The sequence below is a fragment of the Gossypium arboreum genome, chromosome 4, assembly GCF_025698485.1.
Source record: "Gossypium arboreum isolate Shixiya-1 chromosome 4, ASM2569848v2, whole genome shotgun sequence".
NCBI classification, from domain to species: domain Eukaryota; kingdom Viridiplantae; phylum Streptophyta; class Magnoliopsida; order Malvales; family Malvaceae; genus Gossypium; species Gossypium arboreum.
This window is the reverse complement of record NC_069073.1, coordinates 797,735-825,533: the sequence shown is the minus strand read 5'-3', so window position 1 is coordinate 825,533 and position 27,799 is coordinate 797,735. Positions and strand designations below refer to the sequence as shown.

At 32.7% G+C, this 27,799-nt stretch overlaps 2 protein-coding genes across 7 annotated transcripts; one reads left to right on the top strand and one right to left on the bottom strand.

Annotated features, from left to right (window-relative positions):
* The first annotated feature begins 12,180 nt into the window (after positions 1 to 12,180).
* On the top strand, positions 12,181 to 19,970 carry LOC108460694 (pumilio homolog 4). Of its 4 annotated transcripts, none has more exons than XM_017760285.2 (12): positions 12,181 to 12,564; positions 12,680 to 12,708; positions 13,309 to 14,005; positions 14,819 to 15,668; positions 15,765 to 16,326; positions 16,408 to 16,549; positions 16,642 to 16,749; positions 17,133 to 17,345; positions 17,431 to 17,541; positions 17,889 to 18,083; positions 19,078 to 19,252; positions 19,364 to 19,970. In XM_017760285.2, exons 3-12 carry the CDS (start codon positions 13,319 to 13,321, stop codon positions 19,408 to 19,410), a joined length of 3,090 nt encoding a protein of 1,029 aa, XP_017615774.1. In that variant the 5' UTR covers positions 12,181 to 12,564; positions 12,680 to 12,708; positions 13,309 to 13,318; the 3' UTR covers positions 19,411 to 19,970. The 4 variants fall into 4 exon arrangements, with proteins under 4 accessions (XP_017615774.1, XP_017615773.1, XP_017615777.1 ...); XM_017760284.2 differs by having other exon boundaries at positions 12,260 to 12,564; positions 12,675 to 12,708; XM_017760288.2 differs by having other exon boundaries at positions 12,311 to 12,564; positions 13,306 to 14,005.
* Positions 19,971 to 21,181: 1,211 nt separating this feature from the next.
* Positions 21,182 to 27,545, bottom strand: LOC108460454 (OVARIAN TUMOR DOMAIN-containing deubiquitinating enzyme 9-like). Of its 3 annotated transcripts, none has more exons than XM_053026891.1 (11): positions 27,361 to 27,545; positions 26,008 to 26,388; positions 25,735 to 25,922; positions 24,921 to 24,994; positions 23,643 to 23,697; positions 23,378 to 23,452; positions 23,169 to 23,242; positions 23,029 to 23,077; positions 22,259 to 22,343; positions 21,682 to 21,738; positions 21,182 to 21,448 (listed from the first exon to the last, which is right to left on the bottom strand). In XM_053026891.1, the coding sequence occupies exons 2-11, from the start codon at positions 26,321 to 26,323 to the stop codon at positions 21,411 to 21,413; spliced, it is 1,011 nt and encodes a 336-aa protein (XP_052882851.1). In that variant the 5' UTR covers positions 26,324 to 26,388; positions 27,361 to 27,545; the 3' UTR covers positions 21,182 to 21,410. The 3 variants fall into 3 exon arrangements, with proteins under 3 accessions (XP_052882851.1, XP_052882850.1, XP_052882852.1); XM_053026890.1 differs by having other exon boundaries at positions 27,366 to 27,518; XM_053026892.1 differs by lacking the exon at positions 22,259 to 22,343 and having other exon boundaries at positions 27,366 to 27,519.
* Positions 27,546 to 27,799: the final 254 nt, after the last annotated feature.

Genomic DNA, 27,799 nt, shown 5'->3' with positions numbered 1-27,799 from the left:
GATAATACGCTTTAGTGTACTCGAACCCACGTTCTCCTATACTGACAACAATACCGATACCAATTGAGTTAAGGCTTAATCGAAAAAAAAAGTTTAGATTTAAAATTGTTTATCTGAAACTAAGTGGTAAACTAAGTGGTAAAACTCTAATTGCGGTTCAAATGTATACTTGAAACTTTAATTTTTATTTAATCATACACATTTTTAAAAAATAAGTACATCAATTTATTTTTATATTAAATAAATATAATTATTTATGTATGCAATATATAAACATAAAATAATGTTATATCAATAATTGTCTTAACAATTTATAAAAAATTGGATCAAATCAAAATTCATGTATATAATTATATATTAGTCCAAATTTAATGTATAATTTTGAGATTTATCCTATAAAATATGCATCTTTATTTCTACAATTACTAGCATTAACTGCCCCATGGCTTAGGGATTTACAATTATTTTCAAAAATTATTTTATTAAATAATTATTAATTTTAAATCAAAATATAATTAATTTAAGTAATTATTTACTTTTATACACTTAATCTTTTAAGTAGTCGTAATATCATAATTAAAAATTAAATTTACTTATAATGATAAATTAGGGCTGAATAAGTATATTAAATAGATTTGTGAGTCAAATTTAGAAGAATCAATTTAAATAAATTATTTGAAGTAAAAGGTCTAAGGGTGTAAAAGCCCTTAAATTTAAAAAAAAAATAACTAAGCTTTTGCTCTTTTTTTTTGTTGCATTCTTGCATTTTCAAAATATATAAAAAATCTTCAAACTTTTTCAAAAAAAAAATTAAGCCATTGTTCTTTTTTTTTGCACTCAATTGTGTACTTAAACTGTTAAAATCATCACGTGTCACAACCATGGCGTGACATGTGGAAAAAATGATAGAAATTTATAAAAATTATTAAATTTTAATAAAATATTAATAAATATTTAAAATTTATTAAAAATTAGGAAAAATTATAAAATATATAGAAATATAGAAAAATTATAATCTTTTATAAAGTCATAAGAAAATTATAAAAAATGTAAAGAAAAATAAAATTAGTAAAAGATTATAAAATTATTATACTAAAAGAAGCATTTTATAATTTTTCTATAATTTTTATTTTTTTATCATTTTTCACCACATATCACGTTGTGTTGCGACACGTGATGGCTTTAATTGAAAAAAAATGGGGAGTTGTTAACTTTAATGGTGTAACAGCCCGGTTTTAGCTAAATCAGAACAGTGGTTTTAGAACTACAAATCTGAGGTCAGAAAATTATTTTAATATTATTTTTAGTGTTTACAGCATGTGAATATATATGTGTGAAAATTTCGTGAGTTAATTTTACCTTTTAATAGCTCAATTTGAGAAAAATGACTTGCGTAATGCAAAAGTTGCATTCTATTTGATAAAGGTGTCTAATTGCTATGGCTTATTAAATGAAAGTCCTTATGTTGTAATTGAACCATGATTATTGGGATTTGACATAAATGGCCAACCATTAAATGTTTTGTTAATGTTTTAATTAAGGTTAAAATTGTAATTTGGTTAATAAGGTAATAATAAATAAAACAAAGTTATAATATGCCTAAATTATCATCATCATCACCGAAATTAAAAGAGAAAGAAAGCAAATATGAAGCTTTAGGGTTCGGCCATGTTGGTGATCAATTGAAGGTTCGTTTTTGTTTCGTTTTCGATGATTTCTATATTTTTGTGATCATTACTTCATGTTCTAGCTAGCATGTAATTTAATTTTCGAAATTTTTGATGAATTTGTGAGTTGCCATTGATGAATGCTTGAGCTTTTGAATAATTGTTGATGAATTTTGAAAGCTTGATGATAGATATTAAAGTTTTGTTAAATGATTTTTGATAAAAATGTCAATAGGGATTTAATTGTGAAAAGTGTATATTGAAGGGTTGAAATGTGAAAAAAATGTGAAATATGGGCTGCTAGGGACCTATAGATAATTCGGCTAAGCATGGGTATTATTAAATTTTGTGTAATTTGTGTTTTTTGTGAAATAGGGAGTAAATTGAATAAATGTGAACCTTTAGGGGCTAAAGTGTAAAAATTCTCCAATACGTGTTTTTGGACTAAATTGAATGTGTTGATGAATAAAAGAGTTAATTTTGAATGTCTATAGATCAAGAACGAAAGAAATCAGATTTAGATCTGGAAAAATCGAAAGTTATCAAATAGTCGATCCGATCCCTCTATTTCGACTATGTGGTAAGTTCATATGCAAATAAATGTCTTTAAATTGTATTATATGTGTTTACTTGTCATTGAAATGTTATAAATGTTGAACGAGCAATTACAAACAAGAATTGACATATAAATGTTGAACGAGCAATTACAAACAAGAATTGACAGAGTTACTACATCCGAAAGTCCCATAAGAATCTTAGAAATAGTATACGATACGAATGTCATGACATGAGATTATCGAATGTGATTGCATGTAAGATCATGTCTGGGACATTTACATTGTATTGTGATTACGTGTAAGACCATGTCTGGGACATTGGCATCGTATTAGGATTTCGTGTAAGACCTTGTCTGGAACAGTGGCATCAATATATGATAACATATAAGACCATATCTAGGATATGGCATTGTACGAGCTTATGTGATTTCTGAGTATCCTTAACAATTCTAAATGGTTCAACGGGTAAAGTCAAGTCGAGAAAGAATGTGTGAATGAGTTAAATAACTCAGGTACGTACGAGATTCACACAAGTATTGAAAGTGAAATAAATGATGAATTTGATTAAGATGTTGCATATGTGTTCAACGAAAAAGGTTTGTGAACTTGTTTGTGATTAGCTATGTTTAGCATATTTGAATTGTTATGCAAATGTTCATACGATGACTTTATTTGTATATGGCTTGCTAAGCTTTTAAAGCTTACTTGTGTGTTTTTTCTATGTTTTATAGATTATCGAAGCTAGCTTGGACATCGGGGATCATCGGGAACCATCATCACACTATTGAATACTTGTTGTTATTTTTGGATGCTTGTAAACATAGTATATGGCATGTATAGGCTAGTGAATTGATGATATATTTTGGGATTTGACATAGCCATGAGATTTGGCTTGCTTTTGTTGAAAATGGTATGTATTTGGTCACTTAAGTTAGCTTGATTTATGTGTTTGATAAGATATGTATATGTGATGTATATAATGTCTTATACGTTGGTTTGTTTGGTATGGGTATAAGATGCTCTTTTGGATAATTCTAAGATGAAGAATCATGGCTTGGAAAGTTGGCATAATGTGGTTGGTTTTGAGATGATGATATAGTGTGTTTTATGACATGTAATAGATGATAATTTGATGAGTAAATGAAATTAGAAGTTATGTAAGTTTTTGATGATTTTGGTTTAATAAATTGGTATGTTTTGAATAAGGAATTAAGTAATTGAAATGGTTGATGATAGATGGCATGATATGTGTGTGAATTGGCATATTTTGGCTGCCTATATATGTGTTGAAATGGTACCAATTTGGTCACTTTGTGTGCATGAGATAAGGGTCGCAAATTGGCTTTATAAATGGCCTATTTTTGTCCACACGGGTAGAGACACAAGAGTGTGTCTCAGCTGTGTGTGACACATGGTCATGTTATACGGCCGTATGTCCCTTAGGGTACCCTTTCGAATTAAAGTCAGTATACCCTACAGGTTTGGCACGGCCTAGACACACGGGCTTGTCTACTGGTCGTGTGTGGCACACGGGCTAGCACATGGGTGTGTGGTCGGCCGTGTGACCCAAGTCAGTAACCCCTTTAGTTTTCCCACGGCCGTGGCACACGGGTGTGTCCTCGGCCGTGTAGTACAAGTCAGTATGTATGCCCTGTTTTCACATGGCTTGTGACACAGGCGTGTCTGGTGACCGTGAGAGGCACACGGCCTGTTCACACGGGCGTGTGACCCTTATATGTTTGAAAATTTTCCAAGTTTCTCAAAGTTTGTAAATGTTATCGGTTTAGTCCCGAACCACTTATAAGCATGTTTTAAGGTCTCGTAGAGCCTTACAAGGGACATTGTGAATGTTTTGAATGGATTTTGAGTATGAATGTATAAATGTATGTGAATGAGGTGTGTTTTTCGGTAATGTCTCGTAACCCTATTCCAGTGACGGATACGAGTTAAGGGTGTTACAAATGGTCAATGGTTAAATGACCTTTTTTCATACATTTTTTAATGATTTCTATAAAATTTTACAATTTTTTTATAATTTTTTACGATTTTTATAATTTTATTTTCAATTTTAATAATTTTTTTAAGTTTATGGTTAAAGAGCCTAATTGCTTGTGAGGAATTTAAGTTTAATAATATGTTGAATGGTTTTATTGGTTGATTGATGAATGAGTTACTTAAGTAGCTTATTATCTATGCCTTGATTGATTATTTGTTCAAATGTATTAAATTGCATATTACATTAAAATTGACATTTCTAATGGAAGATTGACGCCTCTAGTGGAAGATTTAGATAGACTTTATCGTGTAGAACTTTGATACATTTGTATCTTATAGTGAGATCGAGAGGAAATCTATATACCTAAGTGAGATTGAGAGGATATTCCTACCTAAGAGTGGAAAACAATATAATCATTGCAGGTTTATTAGCTTAATTACTAATCCATTACTCATTCAACCATCATTTCACTCATTTGCACTGTTTCTAGTAAAAAGGAAGAAAGTTAATTTGATATATTTTTATTTGGTAATTTAAATATAGTTTAAATCTTATTTTATTCGATTCTCTAATAATTTCTTGACTCAACTAAATTAGTAATTGATTAACTTGTAATTAACTTGATAAACACATTTACCAATTTGATAATTATTTGGGTTCGATCATTAGAATATTCGAAATGTTCTATTGTAACACTTATAAATATTACAACTCGACATTATATGCTTGTAGTTAAAATCACACTTTAAAATTATTCATAAATTATTAATTTTCTATGCACGTGCACATGCAATCAACTATCCGTACTCCTTAATTCTTGAATTTCTTTAATTTAAATATTAGAATTTGTTTTAGAAAATTCAAATAGGGTTAAATATAAAATTGGTACAAAAATTTATCGAGTTCTCCCAAATTAGTACTTATGATTTTTCGTCCTAAATTGATACTTGAATTTTTTTTTCGTCCACTATATTAGTACATGAAATTAACGGTGTCAAATTTTTTTTCTAACATGACAGTGCTGACTAATTGCACCCCGTCACGTGACATCATCTTATACCTCATTTTTCTTTATTTATTTTCCCTCATGACGTATAAGAGGATGTCACATGACGACATGTGATTGGTCAGCATTGCCATATCAACAAAAAATTAACGTTATTAATCTCAAGTACTAATATAATAAATAGAAAAAAATTAAATACTAATTTAAGATAAAAAAATCACAAATACCAATATGAAAGAATTGGACAAATTCAAATACTAATTTTAAATTTAATCCATTCAAATATTAAATATTTATATGAATTTTCTTGAGCTTGGAAATGCCCCAAATTAATTCCTATTGTATCATTGGCATAATTAATTTTATTTTGACAGAAAAAATACTTTATTTTAGTACTATTAATTCTATTTTAGATATAAATACTATTAAAATTTGTCAAATCATTCTTTTCCATCATTCAATTTCCAACAGGAGGAAATTGGTATTGTTTGTTGGCCAAACAAATTAAATCTGTATCTATATCTGGAATAGGAAATATATATGTAATTATAATTCTTGCATTACTCGCACGTTTTTTGTATTGGCGCCAATAAATTTTATACTAATTAAGTTAAAAACTCATTTCATAAAAATTTTATGAACAAACTTGATTTTAACATAAAATACAACAGCAGAAAAGAAGAAGAAGAAGAAGAGAACCCTTCTTCCTTTTGATGTGTATTAATTCTAATATATATATATATTAACATATAAACTTTCTTCTAATATAAGCACCAACATGTTAGGGTTCTTCAAGTGTCGCCACATTCATGCCAGCACACAAGCATGGTGACACACCGGCGGAGAATGTAGAACTTTGCTCTTTGCTCCTCCACCAACCGGGTACATCGCTGTCCGAACCGGGTGCACCGACGTCCGAATGCCTTACATGGATCCGCCACGTGCCGGTAGCAGAAGCTTCTGTTAATCTCAGCTTGCTTCATTTCTAGAAATAGAGGGATTGGTTTTCCCGACTATCACTTTGTTTTGTGGACAAGAAGGAACTCCTCTTTATATAATAATTTGATGGTGAATTAATTGAAGGGTTAAAAGACGATAATACCCTTGTTAATCATGATGTTCATATCAATGTAGTTGGATAAAAGGGTGATTTGATTTGACCCAGACAGATGGCCTGGCATCCATTTACAAACAAAATGGGTAAACCTAAGATTTTGGGAAGAGTTCCACTATATGTTTTTGGGGGGTTTTCCATGACTGAATTCCAAATATTATTAAAAATATTATTTATTAATATGAATTTTAAATATTTTAAAATTCGATTTTGTTAATTAAGTCTTAGCTTAATTGATACTGGTATTGTTGTTAATGCAGGAGGATGTGGACTTGATTGTGTTAAAATGCATTATCTTTCTATTTGAGTGTTGAGGGACTATACCTAATTTTAGGTATTGTATCATAATATAATGAACAAATATGATAATAAAAATACCATATAATAAGAAAAATAATATACTCTATATTATATTTTTAAAATTAATCTCTCTCGAAATTGAATTTTTGTTTTATTTTAATTTTTCAAAATGAAAGTTAAAAAGTTATCACCTTTTGAGAAAATGCGACGAGTATCCATTGGGACCAAGTGCCTTCTCATTGTTCAACGCAAATAGAGGTGATTATTAGTTGGGCTAGGCCGTAACAAAATTTTAGGCTCATTTGATAAGTTCGGGTTCAATTCGACTCAAAAAAATTAAAAATTTTATTCAAGTTCGATCTAGATTTAAAGAGCTAAAACTTGAATCTGGCCCGGCCCACTCATATTAATTTTTTATAAAAAATAAAATTTTAAAAATATAATAATTTTTTTACCCAAACCCCCATTTTTTGGCCCATGATTAGTTGTAAGTGCAAACATAGACTCGTTAATTTCCTCCCTTGTAATATCTCTAATCATGTGCATCAGCTGGTAAAGTAGCATTCAGTAATTCCCTAAGAAATTGGATTGAACAACCTTTTACTCCCTTATCAGCAGTGCCAATAAGTCCACTATGTTTCTAACCTGTTATCATCATGTTAAGTCAACAGTTTGATAGGTTGTCTCCTCTGTTTCATAAGCCTAAACATAGGATCACCATCAACAGGTTCTTTCCAAGATTGTTCAACAGTCTTCATAAAATCAGGATATTTTGCCCAGAAATTAGAGAACCTAAAAGGTTTAGCTCCTGGAGCTCGAAGAAAACGGCTCAACCAGACATCATTTGCCAAGACTCTGTCCAGTTTTCTGGCAAGAAAAGAATCCTTCTGATGATTTGACCAGGTAAATTGTGGACCATTGAACACATGATCAGTTAAGCACTCCTGAAAATCCCTCATATCAGCTCTCTTGAGGATGGGCTATTACCAACACTTTCCTTAACATCTTCCAAATGCTCCCAAAGTCTTTTTCTTTCACCCCTAATGTTACTTCCATGAACTGCAGCAAAAAAGATATCCAGGCCATTTAGATTAACACAGCTAGACAAACACTGACCAGTAGAAGAAACTTTGAAAATCTATAAACTTTCTCTCCACAAAACCTAAATTCTTCCATCTACAGCTTCACTGTAGTTGTAAAACCCCTTCCAACCATGAAAAGTACACCCCATTACTTGCTGCATTTTATCTACTTTCACTCTAGTTTCAAATAAGCAAACTACATCAATCCTCCACTGCCTAATCCTATCAAAAATAAATTTCTGCTTTATAGGGTCTAACATTCCAAAAAAGAATTTTCATCGCACACAGTTGAGTCAAACCTCCATTGGTAGGTAGAACTAACATACTCCTACTGCTTTCAATTTTCCCCCCCTTCTTAGTTTTCATGGCCTTCATCAAAGTAACTATTCCCATAGAAGCAGCTCTTGGCTTTCTTGGAGACGAAGCGGAGCATTCACCATATTTGAATAAGAATCATTTTCTACATTAGAAGTCGCACTAGTTGAGGGCAATCCAACATCCTCCATAGAGATTAGCACCTCAAAACGATTACTAGACCAGTAAGAACGTTTTTCCCTTTTCTGGAACTTACGTTCCTAGTTGAATCAGGTGAATTAGAGCTAGTAGCAATAGTTTTTAATTGAGACTTCATCATATCCCCCTCATTAGTTATAGTAACAATAACAACATTTCTGAGGCATCCAGGGAACTTCAACTGCAACAGAAGCTCTCGAGCCATCCTTATGAATCACATTAGTAAAACGAAACGAGGTGACACTTGATCCACTGATAACTCCACACATACCTTAGCATAAAGTAGGCGTTGCTTAGAAGCAGTAATCCGTCCATATACAGAGGATTTCCTAGAGCACTAGCAATATAGCTCAAGCCACCTCTCGTGAACAATTCAAGAGGAACATGCTTGAGATGAATCCAAACAGGTAAGCGATCCATATTAAATTCCAAACTCTTCAAATTTGGCTCCCACTTACGTAAAATGACAGGTTGATTTTGAATATTCCAGGGACCCTGCTCAAGAACACAAGTCCCTAGCTTCAGAATTAGAAAACTGAAAAATGAAAAGATTAGTACCTGCCAATTTAACCTCCACAACACTTTTCTTACCCCAAAGAAGATTCACAATCTTCTGAAGTGAACTAAAGTTTGGAGGCCTTCCCAAAAATTGAGCAACAAGTGAATTTTGCCTTCATAAAAAATTGAGCTTGTTAGGGGTTATGGTAAGAGGACTTTATCATCAAGGTGTGCACTAAAAATTTATCATTGCTGCTGTATCAGCCCTGGGATTCCCAGAGCAGGTTGTAAAATGGATCAATGCTTGTGTTACTATTTCCAGGTTCTCCATCTCTTTTAATGGTGGATTGGTGGGCTACTTCAAAGGGGCAAGAGGCATAAGGCAGGGAGCTCCCTTTCTCCCTACCTTTTTGTCCTTGTTATGAATGTTTTCTCCAGACTTTTGGGTACAGCTGCTTAGTTTGGTCTGTTCAAGTATCATCCAAAATGCAATAGGATTAAATTGACTCACATATGCTTTGCAGATGATCTGTTGATTTTTGCTAAAGGCTCTCTTGACTCTGTACTTGGTATTTGGAGTGTGCTTAAGTATTTTTATGAACTTTCTGGCCAAACGTGAGATTTTTTCTACTAGGATGTTAGAAGATGAGCTGAAGGAAATTAGTGGAATTACTGGGGTTTAAGATTGGGAAATTCCCTGTTCATTACTCAGGAGTTCCCCTTATGACAAGGAGGTTGAATGAAGGATGTTAGCTGGAATGTGATTTGTTCTCCAAAAGCTGAAGGGGGTTTAGGAATGAAGGACCTGGAGAATTGGAATAAGGCCTGCATGATTCAACATATTAGATCTATTCTCGCTGGTGAGGGATCTTTATGGATTGCTTGGGTACAAGCATATATCCTGAAGAATGATTCTTTTTAGCTGGTTGAGGTTGAAAGAAATTATTGAAGTTGAGGGATGTTGCTTCTCAGGTTCTTAAAAATATAGAAGAAACTAGTAAGGTATCTGTGTCCAAAATATGGAAAGAAATCAGAACAAGGAAGGAGAGGGTTGCTTGGAACAAGCTCCTTTGCTTTCCTTTACATATTCCAAAGTTGTCTTTTGTTGCTTAGATGGCTATCCTTAACAGGCTTCCTACAAAAGACAGACTCATCTCATGGGGTTTTGATATTGAAGGATGTTGCAATATTTGTCATGATGGGATGGCAACTCTAAATAGATTTCGCAAGATGTACTAAAATTATGTCTTATTAACTACGGGAGTTAGGTGAAAAGGTGAGGGTCTCTCCTACTCAGCCAGTGATTGATGGTTCGATCCTTACCCTAAATATGAAGTAACTTTAAAACTCGTGGTCAACATCTACCCACTTAATGGGCCTACAGAATACAAATGATTAATTATCATGCTCACTCCGTTAGATACCTTAAGAAATAAAAAAAAACTATATTTTATTCATAGAAAGGTTGCGTCTTGGATTCAAGAACTTCGTTGGGTTGTTACAAGATTAAAAGGAAAGTCATTGCTTATATTGATTTTGAAGATTGATTATGGGCCTATACATGGTTCGGGCTACCCGTCCAGGCTTGAAAGCTTGTCCAAAATTTGGGAGGGTTTGAACAAATAAACTAAGTTCAAAAAATGAGATTGGACAAAAAAAATTAGGTCCATTTAAAATATGGGCCGAGCTCGAGTTTGAACATTCAAAGTTCGAGTCCGACTCGACCCGACTCATTTTTAAGTTTATAATATTTTATGTATAAATATTATGTAATTTATGACACATTAAATAAATAAATCTATACTAAATACATAACATTACTCTAATGTAAATATTAAAATAATGTTAAGATGACTATATAAAAAATTCAATAAATAAAAAATGTATAAAATTATCAAACATTAAAATAAAATAAAATAAATATTTTTTAAAAAAAATTAAAAATAATATGGACGAGCCTAAAATGGTCTTAATTTAATCTTTTGCAAATATGTGCGGGTTTGAACAAAATTTTAGGCTCATATTTTGAGTCGGGCCAGGCTTGAACAAATATAAAATATATTAATATTATGATTAAACCCGACCTGAACCAACTCAACTTAACCCATGAACACTTCTAATTAGTTGGGTTTATTTATCTACTTGATTTGGAAAAAAGAAAGAAAGAAACAACAAAGAGGTCATGAAATTTTAATTTACATTATTACATATATCAACACACATTAGCTAACTTTTAATTTACTTGAGGTTCAGTTTCAATTTTTCTTTTAAATATCTATCGGGTGAATTCACTAACTAATCATCTATATTTTGTAAATCCATTAAAATGAATTTTACCATATGACAAGTAGAAATTAGTAAGGGAGTTCCATTTAGGGGCGTAAAAATGATAGTCAATACCATGTCCATGATTAAAAAAGGAGCATGCAACCATCAATTTTAACTTGATTCGATAGCGTCATTCAACACATTTCTAAGTGCAATGTCTCCAGCATCGCTAATCCCTAACTAAGTCATCCCAATTCTTTCAAATCGGCTAGTAGTAGTAGCCACCTTAAATGTACTAGATTGCGAGATTTATCTAGCATTAGCAGATCTCCTATCAACTTCAAAATGAATGCCCATGAGAATTGTTCCTTTTTAACATCACTCGCAGAAGCCTTAATAGTTTGGAAATTGTCTTCCAACCATCTCATCTTGATCCGGCTACTCCTAATCTTGTTTGGCACCTTCCCTAATAGTTGTTCGCATGTTGCATTCTAATCGACGCTAATAACTGGCCATGTAATGACTTCTTCATTGACCAATAAACCGAGTTGTAAACTAATGTCCTCAAGTGTAACTGTATACTTGCCGAAGGGAAGATTGAATGTCCTCAAGTGCATCTTCAGTCTCTATTTTCAACCAAAGCACTAATAAGTGGGTGATTCAATTTAGCCCTCCGAGCACGCGAGCCAAGTATAAAAATCTTGCATCTCGCAAGTATTAATGAATGACATCTGATACACCTTTGCTTGAATTGTTTATGTACATCTCCAAAATCCAATCTTCGTGGTGAGTATATAAACATAATTTTTTTAAATAGCATAATAATTAACTATTTAAAATTAAATAATTTAATAAATTTTCTTAACATTTGTAATTGAATGTAAGAGATATGCTTGTCATCTAAATGAATAAATTGATTTTCTATTTAAAATTATAATAGATAAACTAAAATCGAAGAGAATAAAATTAAAAAATAATTGAGGATTGAAAATTCAAAATTGAAAATTAAAGATTAAAAATAGAAAATTAAAAATCGAGGATTGAAATTTGAGTATTTGATTAAAAAAATAAAGTTTAGAGGGTTTATCTAAAAAAATTATAATTATTGGATTCCTTGTAGCCGTTTTGAAAGATAAACGCATCTTAAAGAACATATTTGTCTCTAAAAATATCATAAATAGATAAATTTTAGAATTTCAATCTAATTTCTCAAAAATTTCAGCATATTAAGATAAATTAACAAAACCTCCATGTTAGTTTAGCAAAAAAAAAAAAAAAGAAGGGATAAAATACAAATAAAATAAACTACTTTCTTACATAGCAATTAACGTCCATGCACGTAATCACCGTTCATCACCGTCCATTGTTTATCCAACGTCTGAAATCACATTTTTCTGGTCCTACTTCCCCCTCTATCTCTGATTTTCTTTTTCTTCTTTTTGCTACTTTATTTTACAACTTCATTGATAATTTGAAAAAAAAAACGGCCGTTTCGGAAGAATCTCAGAGAAGACATTACGCTCTCTCCTTCTCTTCCTCCTTACCTCGCCTCCGTCTTTGCCTGTATATTTTTTTATCCTTTTTTTTCATTTTTTAAATAATATTTATTGCTTCTGATTATAGTTTTAAATTTTTTTTATCTATATTCTGAAATTTTATAATTTTTTTACAAGGAAAGAGGAAACGGAGTATTGATCTTCAGGCAACGTAAGTTTCTCGTTATCGACGTTGATTTAATCGCAATTTAGTTTTAGGATTACATTTCTTTTGGGTTGGGAGGGAGGGTTTGGGTTTCAGGGAGATTACTTTTTGGTGCTTGGTAGTTAATTGATGGGGGAATTTGTTTTTAGATTTTTAAGTTTCTTGTTGAATTTTAATGTTTAATTAACCTATGTCGTGATGAAAAAAATACGATGTGAGTTTTTGTTCTTTTTTCTTTTCTATTTTGGTTGAATTTAACGTCCAGTTATATGGTTTGTTGCTGAGAAAATATTATGAAAACTTTAAAATGAAAACTTGCTTTTTTATATAAGTCTAATGATCGATTGTGCTCTATTTGGTTGCTGAAGATTTCATCTAAAAAATTGTTTCTTTTCTTTTGTCTTCGTTTTTTAATGAAGATGGGACTTTTTTGAAATATAAAAAGTTGTAAAGTTGTTTCTGGTATCTTTTAAACACAAAACCCATTATTAATTGTAGTAAATGAAGAGGAAGAACTAAATAATATTTAGACATTGAAAGATGGGTTTTTATTTTCTTGTCTTATTGATATAGTTTTATTGATTGATTTTTTTTCTATGGAAGTAGGGTTTTGAGGATGGTTACCGGCAGTAACATAGATATGCTACCAACGATGGATAATGGTTTTGAAATACCTAGTGGGAGTTTGGAAGAGAGTTTGACTGAACTAGAATTGCTTTTGCGAGCTCGTCATAACCAACAATCTGTGGGTCGTGACAGGGATCTTAACATATATAGAAGTGGCAGTGCGCCACCCACGGTTGAGGGATCCTTGAGTGCTGTTGGTAGTCTTTTTGCCTATCCTGATTTTGGAGACAATAATGGTATCAGTGGTGTTGGTGATAGTACTACTGGCAATAATGGAATGCTGTCTGAAGATGAGATACGCTCGCATCCTGCATATCTTTCATACTATTACTCCCACGAAAACATAAATCCAAGGCTGCCTCCACCATTGTTATCAAAAGAGGATTGGCGAGTTGCACAAAGGTTCCAGGCTAGTGGCTCTTCCAGTGGGAACATTGGGGACTGGAGAAAGAAGAAGTTGGTTGATGGTGGTGATAGTTCATCATTATTTTCGATGCAACCTGGTCTTTATGTGCAACAAGGACAAAATGATTTGATGGAACTGAGGAATGCCAATGCAAGGAATATGTCCAGGAAGATGTCTGCTGAGTGGCTTGATAGAGGCCCAGATGGTTTGGCTCCACTGTCTGGTACTGGGATTGGTGCAAGGAGGAAGAGTTTTGCTGACATTCTTCAGGTGATGTATCCCCCACGTCAATTGATAAATTGTAGGTTTTGTAAATTTTTTTATCCTCATTGTAACATGATTTGTTTTAATATTTCTTTACTGATACGGGTTGTTTTGTCCTGTTTTGTTGTGATATTCCTAACCCCACCTCAAAAATATATTGACCTTTAGGTGATTTCCAGTTTACGTCCCTTTTCTTTGTTTGATTAATATATATTTTTCTTTTAATTCCTTTTTTTTCGTTGTTGGACTTATCTTTGAAGTTACTAAACTATTTTCACAATACACTTTCTAGATCAGACAACTTGTAGGATTCCGTGTATTTATGGGAACTTAACCATATATTTTGAACCAGTTAGGGATGCTAGTTCCTTTTTTCTCTTTTGTTCTTCTTGTCTTTCATGCTAGAAGGATTATCTGAAAACTGAATAATACAATAATGTGATAACTTACTTTAACCTTCATATGATGATCAAAATAATCTGTGCAAAGAAAAGGATGGTATCAAATTTCAGCTTCTAGATCCTACATTACTTTGTTCTGCCCTTTAAAATAGTTTTCCAACATTTATGATGGAATGTATTCAATTATTTAGTAATGTATGGTTATTTTCCACCTTGATGTTTTGTTTAGTAATGATGTAGTCTTTTCTTATTCCTATTGTTTTTCATATATAAATTGTTTTTTTATGCTTGAAACATCTTGATATTGCTTAACGTTAAACATCCTAATATAAGTTAATTGAAAATGGATCATTAAGTGAAATACTATTTATTTAATTTAACTTGTTTTGTAGCACAACTGATATGATAAATCCTGCAGGGTGGACTTGATCGACCTGCCATCTTAACTGGCCACCTGTCAAGGCCAGCAAGTCGAAATACTTTCAGTGATATGTTGGATGTGGCTAGCATTGCTGATCCCAGCCCTCCTGGTTTTGGTAGTGGAGCAGAGTCCTTGGAGGGCTTGCCTGCTGGTGTAGCTCATCTTAAGAGCCATGGTAAAACCACTTCTCACTCTTTTGCCTCTGCTGTGGGTTCTTCGCTATCAAGGAGTACAACTCCTGAACAACATTTAGTTGGGAGGTCTCCTGGTTCTGGACTTCCTCCTGTTGGGAGCAAGGTCAGCCTAGTAGATAAAAAGAATATTGTTGGATCAAATGCTCAAAATGGGCATTCGTCTGCTGTGCCTGAACTTGCTGAACTTGCAGCTACAATATCTGGGTTGAACTTATCGAAAACTAGACATGCAGATGAGAATAGCCACATGCGATCTCATCTTCAGGCTGATCTGGGTAATCAGCTGAATTTTCCATTAAGCATGCCAAATGGTCATAGTCATAGTGTGCAGCAGCAATTCATTGACAAGTCCAGTGCTGAAAAGCTCTCATTTTCTCCAAACTATATTGACTTCGCAAGGGAAAAGGGGATTGCACCTAATATTAATGCTTCTAAGATTAGTTCCAATGGGGAAGTCAGGATTCCCAAAAGAACTTCCTCTTCTGCAGATCTTTATGCAAAAGTGCATCCTTCTGGATTTGGAAGTTTGGAAGGATCTGATGTTGCACATCCCAATGTGAATCTTTTGAACACAGATTTCATTGGCCGTCTACCTGGTGCTTATTCGGTTAACCAGAAGCTAAATTCTGCGGTTAAGAACAATTTAAGTGCAGGTATGGTATTTTCTCAAATCTTGTACTTTGCTTTTGGTATTTTTCATTTTCTACATTTTTCTCTTCAACATCTTTTTCTTCTGGTTTTTATTTTAGGTTCCTCCTTGACTGGTACTGGTGATAGGCAAAGTTCAAATAGAGCAGGAAATCAAGGGTCTGACCTCCTTTCTCCACTTGTAGATCCTCGTTTTATCCAATACTTACAAAGAACTTCTTATGGGACAACTGCGGCTAGTCCTGATTCTTTGCTTGCTGGGAACCATGGTGGTACTTTGCATGGGGATTTGGATGGCCTTCAAAAGGCATACATTGAGGCAATACTAGCTCAGCAGAAGCAGCAGTATGAATTGTCGCTTTTAGGTAAAGCTGGTGGTCTAAATCAGGGCTATTATGGGAATTCTTCATATGGTCTCGGCATGCCATATGCTGGAAACCCACTGGCAAATTCTGTACTTGCGAACATTGGTTCTGGGAGCATACAGAATGATAGAACTGCACGTTTTAATTCAATGATGAGAAGCTCATCAGGGTCATGGCACTCAGATATCAGTAGTAGTATGGATGGAAGATATGTATCATCTTTATTGGATGAATTTAAGAACAACAAGACTAGGTCTTTTGAACTCTTAGACATTGTTGACCATGTTGTTGAATTCAGGTAGGCGTCTCGGTGCCTTCCTTTACCTTAAAATGCATTCGTGCGTGTAATGTCCTGACCCTAATTTGTATTATGATGCAGTACGGATCAGTACGGGAGTCGCTTTATTCAGCAGAAATTAGAAACTGCCACGGAGGAAGAGAAGATCAAAATATTTCCTAAGATTATTCCCCATGCTCGTGCTTTGATGACTGATGTCTTTGGAAATTATGTTATACAGAAAGTAAATGCTTCATGATGTACTCATTTAAATCTTCCAACCACCTGTTTATCCATATATAATAGGTTAGTCTAACTGTTAAGCTGGATTTGCAGTTTTTTGAGCATGGTACAGAAAGTCAAAGAGTGGAGTTAGCCACTCAGCTTACAGGTCATGTGTTGCCTCTTAGCCTTCAAATGTATGGTTGCAGAGTGATTCAAAAGGTGCATCAACTGTGTTTCCCTTTCTTTTTATTCTTCCTATAAAAAAAAAATTCTCTTGCTTTCTTGGAGTCATTGACTACCAATAGTCTCCATGGCACTGAATTCATTTTCTATTAATTCCAGGCATATTGGTATTTTTACTGTTTTACATGCTGCTGGAGACCATTTTAATCGTTTAAATTATAATAGCTATTGTTTTGTTGTTCGGAGCACTTAAGTGCATCCAAGATTCTTTGAGTGTAACTGGATAAATTAGCATTGTAATGAGTTTGGAGCTTTTCATGCAAGTTCCTTATGAGAATGGTTTACAAGGTTAAAGTAAATTGCTTGTATATCTTTGGGGTTATGGAAGCCTCTGATTGCTACAAATCCGGTGACTGCAGGCTTTAGAAGTGGTTAATGTGGACCAGCAAACCAGAATGGTGGCAGAGCTTGATGGTTCAATCATGAAATGTGTTCATGATCAGAACGGTAATCATGTTATTCAAAAGTGTATAGAGTGTGTCCCTCAGGACCGAATTCAATTTATCATTTCAGCTTTCTATGGCCAAGTGGTGGCGCTTTCTTCCCACCCTTATGGTTGTCGTGTCATTCAGGTTTGAAACATCCCAATCCTACCCTTTCATTGCTGGAGATTTGTCATTTACTTTTATTGATTTTACTCACTGTTAATGCTGATAGAGGGTGCTGGAACATTGCAATGATGCAAAAACCCAACAAATCATTATGGATGAGATCATGCAATCTGTATGCACTCTAGCACAAGATCAATATGGGAATTATGTTATTCAGGTATCCAAGCATCCCTTTTGAATCTAGCCTATTTACTTTTCATTTGGGAAACTGATCTACGTTATCTGCTTTATTGTTTTAGCATATCCATTGCTAATTGTAATATGTTTTGTCTTGGTTTCTAGATCAATCTTATTATTGAATTATTTTGAACAATGTCTTGAACCTGTTTCTGTGTATGTTTGGTTTCATGCTTAAATGACTCATTAGTTGTCCCATTTGACTCATTATTTCTTCCCTTTTTTCCTGTTGCTTGTTCCTCTAGCCACCTTCTGCGAATATGTCCTATGTCGAGCATCAATGTTGTGGTATTATGTGTCACTGACACGTTTATCTCTGTGTGGTAGCATGTTCTTGAACACGGTAAGCCACATGAGCGGTCCACTATCATCAGCAAGCTTGCTGGACAAATTGTGAAGATGAGTCAGCAGAAATTTGCTTCTAATGTCGTTGAAAAGTGCTTGACTTTTGGTGGGCCACAGGAACGACAAATTCTGGTCAACGAGATGCTTGGTTCAACCGATGAAAATGAGCCATTACAGGTATGTTGCAATAGTAATTTCTTTTTCCACATTTAAATAGTGATTCATCATTCATATATTTAGTAGTGTAAGTTTTATCTTCTAGTATTATTTCTTCTTTTTCCTTTTTACATCAAGTTCTATAAAAACCTTGAGTTTTGTTACAATATATGTTGAAGCATCATCTCTCTTTGTTTCCTAATCAAATCAATACAATAAATAATTTTAGCAAGAAACTTGAATAGGAAATTTGGAATTATTCAATGTCATCCTAAAAAATATGGCATGTTTGTAGAATACTTCGCATCTACGTTGCTTAGACTCTTCATTTTTCATGAAGTACCTGTATCCAACACATGGATATGGGGATATGACCTCCAAGTATCCTTCAAATACATGGAAAAACCTTGAAAATTAACCATATCCATATCTGACACTCACAGCCAAGTCCGAGTAACATAGATTTGCATCAGAATTTAAATAGTAGCTGCACTGTGACATTGCGGCCACTATTTTCCGATTTCAGATTTCTCTGCCATGGATATTCACTGCTTATATTTACCATAATTGCCAACAATAGCATCCATTATATCCGCAACTACAATAGATGCTACATGACCAAAAACACATCCGTGACCATATTTTAATCCTTTCTTAGCATCCCCTAGACCATTCTAAGTGCATTTTGGGCCCCCTTTTCTTTGTTGTTTTACCTTTGGTTTTTCCTCCACTCCAAGTTTTTCCTTACATATATGTTGATGCAAAATTCCTAGGTACCATGGGATGCTTTTGTAAGCAGTATAACTGTGCACTTGTATGAACTGACGAGCAATAAATCTTAGGTGTCCCTATTGGAGACCTCACATTGCACTATTTTTACAAATCAAATATCATATATATACATTTGAATGATCAGCAAATAGCAATTTTCTCTTTGTTAATTTCTATGAAGTTTTTCTGCTTTTGATCCTCGATTTGCAGTTGCATAATATGGAGTTTGTTGAATGCATAACAGGCTATGATGAAAGATCAATTTGGAAACTATGTCGTGCAAAAGGTTCTCGAAACATGCGATGATCAAAATCTTGAGTTGATTCTTTCTCGAATCAAGGTCCATTTAAATGGCCTGAAGAGGTATACTTACGGGAAACATATTGTTTCCCGTGTTGAGAAGCTTATTGCAACTGGAGGTAAGCACCGGTTAATATTTGTCATAAAGTTCGACCTACTTTCTATTTAGCCTGCTATTATTAGTCACTCATGCAAACTTAAAAACCACATTTTTTTTTCTCTGATCACAGAAAGGCGTATAGGATTACTATCCAGCCTATCCTCATTGAGCTCCTGAAAAGCCGATATATGGCTTCTCTTCTCTGCATTCCTGACAAGACTGCAAATCAATGCAATTTTGTACAGCTGACATGGATGGTGAGTTTCTTATTCATTATCCTGAGTCTTATCCCTACTGAAAAGAAGTTTGTAGATAAACACAAATCTGCTAGACCTAGAGAATAAGATGATCGTTGTCGATATATGAGTTTGTATATTCATCGCACTAGCACTATTATGAAAAGAAGACTTCACCGATGGTTGAATCGGAAGAGGATGGCATATATTTTTCATATCCATTCTGGAAATTTAGATGATTGAAGCTATATAGATTGTACAAAGCAGAAGTTTGGGTGTAAATTGCTTAATAACAGGTAGAGTTCCCCAATTAGGTGAAGTCTTTTTGAACTTTTGAGATTTTTTTATGGGAAGCTATATATATATATATATATATATATGTAAATATGCAGCAAAGTTTTGGACTGTTATTTTGTTGGTAAGGCTTATTATCTGATGAATATTATTTATTTATAATGTTTTTGCTATTTATTAATGTACTCACCATCCTAATTATCTTAAGGGTTCTCAATGCATTGGAATATTCGTATTGATTTTTTCAATCTATCATCTTTATTCTTGTTTTGGTACCCTCCGGTTAATTATTTGTGCAATTTAAGCCCTTGTTTAAATGGAGAATTGTATTTTGGCTTCTTCAAAATTCAAATTTTTAATTCAATTTAAGCTCTTTTAATACAATTTTTAATTTTGATTCTTTCAAATTTTAATACAGTGTTAATTCAAAATCAATATTAGTACAATATTTTTGGAAATTTTCATCATACCTTTTAAACATTTTCTATGACTGGAATTTCAAGTTATATTTATTTATTTTTTGACAAAATATTAGTTTGTACTATAAAAATTTTGACATATTTGCATTTTCATGCCTACTTGTTTTTATTTATGATAGTATTAGATCTAATAATGAGTTGGATCATTCATTTAAGTTTGTTTTTGGTTATGCTGGTACTAGACTTAACTGTGAGTTAGATCACTCGTCTAGGTCTAAAGGTCCACTTGAAAAGTGGAAATATTTAGAAAAAAGTAGAGGTCTAAAAAATTGACTAAGACAAAAATATAGGACTTGTTTTTTAAATTTGTTGGGCCCTAGGTAAGATATTTTGGTCTAAGTTTGGCCTAAAACAATTGCTTTGTTATTGTTTTGTTGTCATTTTGTCATTGTTTTATTGTTATTTAGCTATTATATTACTATTAACAATTTTGCTATTATTTTAAAAGTATTTTGTTACTATTTTAAAGATATTTATTTGTTAAGTTGTAACCATATCAATATTGCTTAAATATAAATATTTTTTAATATATTTTTAATTTGTTGAGAAATATTTATTTTAGTGTATTTGATATATTATATTTTTAAATTTATTTTTATGAAAATATTAAAAAAAAGTAATACATATGAGTTGGATTGGATTCGGGTTTAACATTTTTTTATCTAGATCAAACTTGAATAAAAATTTTGGTAGGGCTAAGCAAAACCCAAATCTAAAAAATGCATCAACCCAACCCGGCCATTCTGTTTTTAGTTACTCTCTCTGTTTATTCGTGTCATGTAGTGGTATAATGTATGGTATTGGCAGTGCTAAGCATTATTCGATAAAAATTTTAGCAACTTAAAAGAGCAACTAGAAAAGGCTCTGTAGAGAAGAAAAAGAAATCTAAAAAATACAAACATGTTCATTAATCGAAGAAATTTTTTTGCACTCCGTTGGTTTTAGGCTTCACAAACAATATTAGCAAATGTGTCTCATAATCTTAATAATATCACAAGAACTAATAGTTTTAGAAGTAAATAAAAATGAATAGAAAATATCATTACATACACTTATTTACAATCAAAGATGGTATTCTATCTCTATATACACAAAAATAGAACTTGGAAAAAGATGCTTGATGTTTTCTTTGAACTCCTTGGAAAGTTAAATGAAGTGCTAAACATCTTCAAACCATCCACCATTTCTTCTTTTTCTTAGGCAGTTCTGGACATAACACAACAACATTTTCTTTAATCTAACATATCACAAAAGTACTGATCTGAAGATATATCTATCTGGCAATATAAAAAGCATTGGGAAAAGAAGAAGAATATATGTAATACTTGTACCTAATGTCCACCTGACAAAACAAAATAAGTAGAAAGTTTTTGGGTCCGAAGTTACTAAGGAACAAATGAGTCCGAGGTAAGTTAAGAAACGAGTGTTGCTGTTTTTACCTCCTTCAGGATATATGGAATTGTAGTGCACCTCAGCCCAGAAACTCAAGAAAATAACTGCACAAATCACAAATCATAAACAAGCAACATGGAAGTAAGCATCAAGTACATAAAAACACTGGCATCCAGAACAGCCTATTAGACAAAGTATAGCACAAACATAATCCCAATTCCAAGCAGTTCTTGGCTTTAATTACAATGCTTAAATAACTAAAGACACAAACATAGCAAATTGATTATCAATTTGGACCATGATATGACAAAATAAAATCTCAGCACAAGTATATCCACTCGTCAATAATTCAACAACCTAAACTGTTTCACAACCAGCAATGCGCACACATCCTTCTTTTACATATCTAAATTTTTCATTTTCTGTTTTATACCATAAAGTGTATACACAACAAGCATTGTAACTTCGGATTGACCTTGAAATCTAAAATCTAATTATATATTGGAACATCTCAGACACAAGAATCATATCTGTCATGAAAAATTAATGCTACATCTCCAATATTAAATCAAAAGAAAAAAAAAGAAAAGAAAAGAAAGGATTAAAAACATTAACATGTCTTACTTCGTTCAGACTTTTGATAATGTGGAAGGATCTCAATATAACATGTATCCTTGAATGAAGTTAGTATAAATATCTTCACCCCATACTGCAGTCAACAGCAAATTTACATTTCTCAAGTAGTCCATGTCAGAAAAAGCGAAAACACTAGCATTGGAAATGAAATGAAGTATCTTAATTTTTGAGTGCTGGAAACCATATAAATTTGCGACAATCACACATCTCTTCATAGCAACTTCTCAAACATACCATGCATGATCCGACAAACTAATTCTCTTTACAATAAGTAAATACTAAAGAAAATACAAACAGAAGTCCTAAATTATTATGCTATGAGACTTACCCAATATGATTAAAGGTTTAAAATTTCAAAGAATAGGAACTCATATTACACGATTTATTTTGTTGCCTTACTTCAACCCACAAATTTGCAGCCATTGTCATTTCTTTAGGCAAGCTTTACAAGATATTGCTTCACATAAATTTGCAAACTTAGAAAAGCCACCAACTCATTGTAGTAACAAAGTTTGACCAAATAGGTATAGCTTCATGTTATACTTCTTTTAGAAGATAAGCATGAATAAAGAACTTAATGACGAAGTTTCAAAAAAAAAAAAAGGTAATAAAATCAGTTTCATATATAACAGGAGTTTTAAGCCTTATGGTAGAACAAATTTACGGTCTACATTCAAATTCTAGCAACTCAACAGTCAGCTGGAAAAGAACCATGCTAAGTCATGCTAGAAGTAAAAAGGTTTGGTAGTTGACCATACCCAATCGGCAGCTGCTTGCAATGTAAGATGATCCCCCCATTCACTGGTCCTGTATCATCAATGTAAATAAGTATATTAAGGATGAATGTGTCCTTAGAAAGTTTTTAGTGATAAAATAGTAAAGAAATAAATATTATTACTTGTTCATTTTCTTCAAGTAGTCACCATAAGCCATTGGAACATAACCCTCATACATCTCCGGATTTGATTTAAGCTAATGAAATCAACACATCATGAGAAAACAGAAGCACAAGGCTAACAGGTTAAACTATTAACTATGCTGTGAAAGGACTTAAGTTGACAAGATAAAATTGAACTTACAGAAGGGGAGGGAAAAAAGACAACCAACCTGGGAAACAACTTGCTGCCTCACAAACCTGTGGTGGTCTTGAGAACGGTAAAGTTGATCTGACAAAGAGCGAAACTGGGACATATAAAATAAGGGAAACATGTAAGGTATTTACAAGAAGGGCTAATCAAAATTAGAAAGAGACGCTCTAGGGTTATAAAGTTCAGTTAATAAGTCAATACTGAAGCAAAACAACCTATTTAACACCCATGCAAGTTAATATGCAATTTAATATATAGTTTATAGTGAATCAAGTAGAAACAACCTGACAGTTACCATCACCATGAACCTTATTCTCAACCAGACCATACAACAGCAACCTGAAAGATAAAATCATAAATTTTAAATTAAATATATGTTATTAAAACCAAAAGTTCAAAAGAGATCGCATTCATGACTAAACCAACTGAACTCCAAAGCATCTTTTTAAGAAAATGTAGAAGAAAAAACATATGGAGAAGGAAGTTTGTAGAGAAAGGGAACTGAATGGCAAAGGAACAAACATTTTACCAAAATGGATCCCAACACAAGAACTGAACTATCTTATAGAACTATCAACAACCACTTGGCCTAGTGGCAAGATATCTGTGTTGTGTTATATGAGAGCTTTAATTCAACAAGTTCTCATTGTAAACAAAATATGCATGCTCAAACACAACTTACCACATTGAAAAAAAAGGAATTAAGGACCCTTCCGAAAAGGAGAAGAGCTATCTACTAATATGGATCCAAACATTAGCAACCACATCATAGAAATGGGAAAATGTCAAATGTGCCGATTAAATGGCACCAATTATCCTCTATCCACATCTTAAAAGATAACATTCTTTTCATTTTTCATTCCTTGATTTCCCACTACTGCAAGAATGAAACTTAGAGCAAGTGGATCTCATTCTAGTGAGTACAGTTTGGAGCTAAATGAACTCAGGTAACTAGATAAGTGAGATTTCTATTAATAGACTTTGTTAGTTACTTTTCTTAAAACATAATGCAAAAGGAATATCAATAGAGGGGACAGAGTGAGGAAATAAACTTGATTCTTAGTTTACCTGGAGCTGTTTTTAGAATTTGCACTGTGATTTACTTGTAGCACTGCATAAATTTGAGGTATCATCCTCCTAAGGTATTGCTATCATTAAAGAAAAAAGCTTCTTTTAGGAATTTTATGGCTCTTGGTCAGGACTACCAGAAAAATACGGGGAGGAGGCTATAACATTCAAAGAGAGATCAAATTTTAACCAAGTAGTATCAAGTGATGCATAAAGTTCTAAATGAGTGATATTTAGTCTTTGATAGACCACGTAACAAGCATGAAACCAGCGGTACTACCCTAGTTGCTTGATATGCAGATGTGCTTCTATCAATGGTCAAGGGCTTTCTTCGAATTACTAATCCTGGAATTGCATCATATTCTGGAATGTTAATTCTCATTATATGAAAATTAAGATATGATAGCAAAGCAACCCAAAAATAGTATTTTGCCTCAAAATCAAAAGAGAAACAGATGAAACAGACCAAGATAAAAGAAAATGCCAAGCCAAACCTATCAAGCAGCCTTTGATGGTCTGAAATCTCTTCATCAACCGATGGTATATCTCCATTAATTTTAGGTACATGCTACACAATCACAAAATTAGCAACGTCAATTCCGATTAAACTCACTAATAGGAAAAGAGTCAAGAATTCATATGCATGAAAGAAATTTTCCTTTTTAAATCAGTAGAAACAACTTAATGGTGAACCTTGAGACACTTTGAACAATCCTACCCTACTCAACTCTAATGGTTGAAGTTTAAACGAAGAACATATAAACAATGAATCCATTTGAACAGTTATGAACATTAATCCTACCGTTCCTGAAGACATTGTACACTGAACAAGTTTCATAACATTCATTAGAAATTTTCTAACCAAATGAGAAAAAATCATAATTATCCTTAAACTTAAATACATTTGGCTCTTATTTTTCAGTACATTGCAGGAGAAAAAAATATGGTAATCTTGTAGCCTTCATTACTGAACTTAAAAACTGAATATACTTCCACAAAACATAAGGAATGAAGTCAGAACAGGCATTCTTTTATTGAAAGCTTGTCTAAGATTGCAACTGATGCAGGATATCTTTTAATTACCATGAGTTATTCTTCAAATTTCATTCCTCAGGAAAGAGATCAAAAACACAAGGACTTCATCAAATTTATAATAAAATAAAATCAACTAACAATGAAAGAAAAAGAAATGTGATGAAATGATGCTTCCACCACAATGCAGAGGAACTTCAGTTAAAACTAACAAAAAAAACAACCTTTGAAATCTAATAAACAAAGCAACTTTCCAGACTTGTACGTAGTACTTACAGGAATAGGAACCATGTCATTCAACCTCTTCTCTACTTCATCATCAAGAACAGATGACTCGTCGATTGTATCTATACGCAACATGTCTTCACCATGATAAAGGTTGTCTCCCATGCCATAATTACCACCTTGTTCACTTATAAAATCATCTAAATCCCTCGTCCCATGATTAACTTCATCTTCACAATCTATACACAGTAGGCAACACTATTGCATTAAATAAAGTCCCTATAATCAATTGGTCAAAATGGCAACTTCAGAAGTTCACACTACCAGAACCATGTTGTCTTCCTTGAAGGCCAAACCAATCTTGGGAAAGAATAGAGTCTCGGCTAGGATTAGTAAATCCGGATGCCTCTGCAGCAGCGACTCGTGAGAGTTCCTCTTGCAGGGCATGCGCAATAACAGCATCATTCTCTACATTTACACATTCAGGTTCATAACAACCCTCTCTAATCTGCACAGTTTGACTATTGTATTTGTCATACTGAGTAATACTACAACGGGCACCAGAATGGCTATATACACAAACTTGTATATCTTGGAGATCCCATCGAGCAACATCAGGATCTATATCACATGTAATCATTGGTAAAATTATAAAAGAATGTCTTCCACGTTTCTTCCTTAACTTGTTACTCCCGGAAAGAAACTCTAAGGAAAAGAACAAGAAAAGAAGAAGAAAATGAGTCATAATTAGCACATGAATATCACCCATCTCAGATTAGGCAAATATATAGACAAATTGCCGAAAGAAACTAACATAAAAATTTGAATGTAGAATAGAAGCCCAAAAACTCTAATTCCAATCTACAAATTCTTAGAAATGGTTTACGATTTTCCAAATATAATAATTATAAACAAAATTATTGCAAAAATTCTATAACATTCAAGATATAATTGTCATGATCCGAGTTACAATGATCATATCCAGTAAAAAAACTTCTTATCTTTAGCTATTCCATCAATGAAAATTGATGCATACAGTGTATAAGTCGGTATTGGCCAAAATGAGAAAAAACAAATTGAAATTTTGATGGAATGTTATGTGCCAGCCTGAACAACCGGTACTGTTACAGTACCGACTACCATGGTATACACTGAAATTTAGCGTCAATATTTAAGCGATGAAATGCCTTATCAACAATTTTGAGTGAATTTTTAGTGAAGATTTATGTCTTCATTCCAATAATACTACCGCATTGACGTCTAATTCAAGATTTTTATTGCAAATAGGAGATTCGAATTCAGATTCCTTTTATTTTACTCAATCTGGTGTTATATATACATATATCCTCCCATCTTTATCTTGTGGTAAAGTTGTAGAAGCAACATGAGAAACCAGTTTCACTTTATTTACTGATATCTATCTCATCGATTTGATTCCTTCATAGATCACTCAATCAAACATTGCCTACCTATCGCTAAATATAACAAGGTCGAAATACAATTCCTTACAATAGGAAATCCATAGAAATTATTTCCAGTAAGGAAAATTTTTCAGATATAGAGAAAAATGAATTGAACAAAAAAAAAAAAAACAGAAAAATTCAATTATCTTTCATGGATAAGAGAAATAGAATCTTTAAAAGTTACCAAAAAAAAAAAGAAAAAAAGAAGCACAACCTTACCTGATCTAAAAATTACAGCAGCGAGCAAAGAATAGCAGATAAGAATGGATTGATCTTTAACAAATCAAATTTTAATTATCTTAAAAAATACTATTAGAGAAGCGGCTCAGTTTGAAAGCTTCAAAAAAGTACAGCCTTGAAAACTAAATATACCTAACATTAACACCTGTTTACCTAATATTTTTGACAAATCCCTAATTTGTCAACAAATTATAAATATTCTCCACCAAAATGAAAATAAATCATATCTATTTTACATTTCGAAAATAAACTAAAGTTTTCATCCAAAATATTAATTTAATTTAATTTTATCCTTTTTTTAATTATTTATAAAAATTTTAAAATTTATTCTAATATTAAATATCAAAATTTTAAAATTAAGAATAATTTAAATAATATATATATCATCGAATAAAAAACTACTTATACCTTTT